The sequence below is a fragment of the Auxenochlorella protothecoides genome (assembly GCF_000733215.1).
Source record: "Auxenochlorella protothecoides strain 0710 unplaced genomic scaffold scaffold78, whole genome shotgun sequence".
In the NCBI taxonomy this organism is placed as follows: Eukaryota; Viridiplantae; Chlorophyta; class Trebouxiophyceae; order Chlorellales; family Chlorellaceae; genus Auxenochlorella; species Auxenochlorella protothecoides.
Window position 1 is genome coordinate 20,897 of NW_011934236.1, and position 3,619 is coordinate 24,515.

Below are 3,619 nucleotides of genomic sequence, written 5' to 3' on the forward strand. Positions count from 1 at the left end.
GCGCTACTATTCAGCAGGGACTTCAAAGGCCACCTGCAGGCAGCCGACACCCTCCTGGCCCAGCTAGACCTGGTATGGGCAGGCGTGGTGGCCGGCCTGGACCTGATCCTGCGCTGGGTGGTCCTGCGCATGGCCGACGGCAACATGCAGAGCCTGGTGCGGGTGCTGGAGCTGGCGCGCGCCCTGCTGTGCGCGCTGCGCGACGCTGGGGGGCACCTGACGGAGCTGGATGCCCTGGTCTTCCTCCCTGCCATCGTGGAGAAGGCGGGGCACGGGCAGGTCAGTTGCTGGTGCTGGTAGAGGGTGGAAGGGGCCAGGACAGAAGAGTAACAGTGTATTGATGAGTGGGTGTAGAGAAAGGGGGGTCCCCGTCGAGGCTCCTGGGCAGGGGCCACGGCTGTGGGGACGTTGATGCATGCTGCCGTGCGGGCAGAGGTCTGCTCTGCTGGGCAATCGAGGGTCAGATTCTGGGACTCAAGCAGATGGACCATGACAAGAAGCCATGATTCAGTGTATCATCTGGCCTTTACTGACCCTCAAGACGGACGTCCTTCCCATCAAACTCTGCTTGCCTGTACAGGTTCTCCCCACCACAAAGGCTTCAGTGACACATCCCTGCCTCCCTTTCCACCCCCCTCCACCCAGGATCGCGTGCGGGCGCTGCACCGGGAGGTGCTGCACGCCGCGGCGGGGCTCTACCCCGTCCCGCGCCTGCTGGACCTGGTGACCCCGGGCCTGGCCTCCAAGTCGGCGCGCACGCGCATCGAGTGCGCGGAGTTCCTCGCCGAGCGGCTGGACCTGGACGGCGCGGGGCCGGCCCTCGCCAGCCGCTCCAAGCCCATCAGCGCCGTCGCGGCGGTGGGTGCTTGGTGGGGTGGATGCCGGGCGTGCTTGATTTTGCTGTATCTCTGGAGTTGCAGGTGGAAGGTGGGAGGGATTTGCTGTCTGAAGCCCTGTAAGCTCCCACCACCCTGGATCCCCCGTGCCTCCCTTCACCGCCGCAGCTGTTGAAAGACCGGGATGGGGCCACCCGCACGGCGGCCCTCACCGTCATCGAGGCGGTGTGGGTAGCCGAGGGCGACGAGGTCTGGCGGCACCTGGGCAGGTGGGTTCTGGGCGTCGTGGGGTTTGGCGGGGCGTGCCCGCATGCCACATGGTCATGCCTGCTGTCCTGCCGACGACGACCACTCGCGGCATGGCCCAAGCGTCTTTGTACCCCGACACTCCTGTGCCTGCATCGAGGGGTGCCCTCTGGCGACGGTGCCTTTGGTCTCGCCGGGTCCCTCCCCTCCGGCGTTGCCACACCCGCTCCAGGCGTTTTGCAAACTTACACCCCCCTCCATCATCCCCACCGCTTGTAGGCTGGACGTGCGCGAGCACGACCTGGTGGAGGAGAAGCTGCGCAGGAGCACCCGAGCTCGCGTGGCGGCGCCGACCGCGGCAGCCGCCCAGATCCCGGCCTCGACGCTGGCTCCGCCCGCCACCCAGGCCAGGCCACCGTCGCCCGGACCCGCGCCGTCGCCGCCGGTGCCGGCGGCCGTGGCCGGCACGCCTGAGTTCTCCGCACCCATGCCCCCCCGCTTCACCCCCCCCGTGCCCCTGCAAGCGACTCCGGCGCCTGCCGGCTGGGAGGCGGGCGCAGGGGGCCAGGCCCGCCCTGCTATCCCCCCCGCCGGCGCCGGCGCCGTGGCACCGCGCGCCGCCGCTCCCCCGCCCCTGGACGAGCCTGGGTTCGAGGCGCGGTGGACCGCCCAGGTTGCCGGTGTGGCCAGCCCCGACGTGGACGAGGCGGTGGAGGCCATGAAGCAGGTCTGCTCCGACCTCATGCCGGCAGCAGGTGGGTGGCCGAGGGGTGGACCGGATCGGGGCCATGGAGCGTGTGCGTCGGGTCCACCCAAGAGCCTTGCCTGCTGGAGTTGGAGAGGACTTGGGTGCCGCAGGGGTCCACATTCCTCGCTGGTCCTGCTCTGCTTGCTTTGCCCAGCAGCTTGGAAACACAGTGTCAGGGAACACCGCAGCCCCACTATCCTTACCTGCTTTGGCCTTCCTCCCCTCGTCCCACCCCAACTGCCCATCAACAAACTCTCAATGTCTGCCACGCTCCCCATTCCCCCTCTGGCAGAGGGCCGGATGTCTGCGAGGTCTGTGGCCTTGATGGCGGCGTCGGCGGAGACCCTGTTTGCCACCGTGCACGCGCAGCTGTCCTCTATCCTGGGGGCGGGGGAGCGGTCTCCTCCTGGCGGCCCGGGCGTGCAGCCGTCGGCGCGGGGCTGCAAGTACGGCCTTAATGTACTGCTGCAGGGCCTGGCCATCCCCGACGTCGCGCTCAGCCTCTCGCAGGTGGGAGGAGGGGTGTGGAAGGGTGGGAGTTGAAGCAGACTGTGCTGGATCTTGGGATGCCAGGCATACCTTGCGCTGGCGGGGGGGGGGGGGGGCGGGCAAGGGCCCGCGCCCGTGCGTTTCGCACCTTTCCTGGTGAAACTGTGCTCCCTGAACACGCTTCCCCGTGCAGGGCGTACTACGGGACACCATCTCCCTGCTGCTCCTCCGCCTGCTGGATGACCGCAGCCTGCTGCGATTTGAGGAAGGACCCACGCTGGTCAAGGCGGTCAACGTGCTCATGCTCAAGGCAGGCTGGGGAGTGGGTGGAGGGGGAATGAGCGGGCCGCAGGGGAAGGGCTGGCAAGGTGGCCTTGAGCGCGCTTTGGTTTTGCTGGGAGGTCGCCGGAATCACATTATTCACTGTTAGTGGTGACTCCTGCCGGGCATGCTTGGATGCGCACCGGTCAGGCTGCAGACCCCAGCCTCTCCCACCCCACGCGCCACAGGTGCTCGAAACGACGAACAGGACGTACTGCTTCGCGGCCTTGCTGCAGCTGCTCCGGGCGCCGCCCAAGGGCATCATCGCCGAGCAGGTGCGTGCTGCTTACAGGGCATCGGATTGTGGTGCAGACCGGGAATCATTCCTCTCCCGTCTTGGTCGGTGCATCGTGCCGTAGTAGAAGGCAGAAAGGGTCGGGGAATTGGAGCAATCTACCGGCGACGTCGCGACGGCTGCTAGGAAGATCGTAGCCCTCGACCGCAGACCCCTGCTCCCTCCACGCAGCTGCCCAAGTTCTACGATCTGGTGGTCAAGTGCCTGATCAAACTGACAAAGAGCCTGCAGGCCGAGATGGAGGTGGGTGGTTTGAGGGCCAGAGGTGGCGCCGAGTCGGGCCCCGCCTCACTCGCCACATACGTTTCCCCTCTTCCACCCCCCTTGCGCACCCGCCCTTCGAACCCCCCCCCCGCAGGGCGTGGACCTGGAGAGCCTGCTGCTCAACATCCACGACTTCTTCCTGTTCCTGGGTGTGGACGAGATCCGGCGGCGCTCCGGCGTGGACGACAAGCCGTTGCGCATGGTGAAGACCATCCTGCACGAGCTCTGCAAGATGCAGGGCTACGGCATCTACGCCCACGCCCGTGGCATCCCGGGACGGGATGCACAGCCCCAGCCCATCATCTTCGCCTACATCGCCCTCAACCTGCAGACCCTGTCCAACTCAGGCAAGGGGTGGATGGGGTTGTGAGGCGATTTCGCTGTTTTGGGGGCGGAAGCGGGGGTTACATTGCTGAACGT

At 67.1% G+C, this 3,619-nt stretch overlaps 1 protein-coding gene across 1 annotated transcript in view; it reads left to right on the forward strand.

The window, feature by feature from the left end:
• Positions 1–3,619, forward strand: part of F751_5962 (Protein MOR1) — a gene marked incomplete at both ends in the record, with an annotated part of 10,342 nt that overhangs the window by 4,493 nt on the left and 2,230 nt on the right. Inside the window, 10 exons of the mRNA XM_011400014.1 lie at positions 18–279; positions 646–858; positions 1,005–1,105; positions 1,362–1,539; positions 1,756–1,837; positions 2,123–2,340; positions 2,513–2,641; positions 2,829–2,915; positions 3,107–3,178; positions 3,294–3,462. Coding sequence (XP_011398316.1) covers positions 18–279; positions 646–858; positions 1,005–1,105; positions 1,362–1,539; positions 1,756–1,837; positions 2,123–2,340; positions 2,513–2,641; positions 2,829–2,915; positions 3,107–3,178; positions 3,294–3,462 — 1,511 coding nt within the window. The remainder of the gene's footprint in view (positions 1–17; positions 280–645; positions 859–1,004; positions 1,106–1,361; positions 1,540–1,755; positions 1,838–2,122; positions 2,341–2,512; positions 2,642–2,828; positions 2,916–3,106; positions 3,179–3,293; positions 3,463–3,619) is intronic.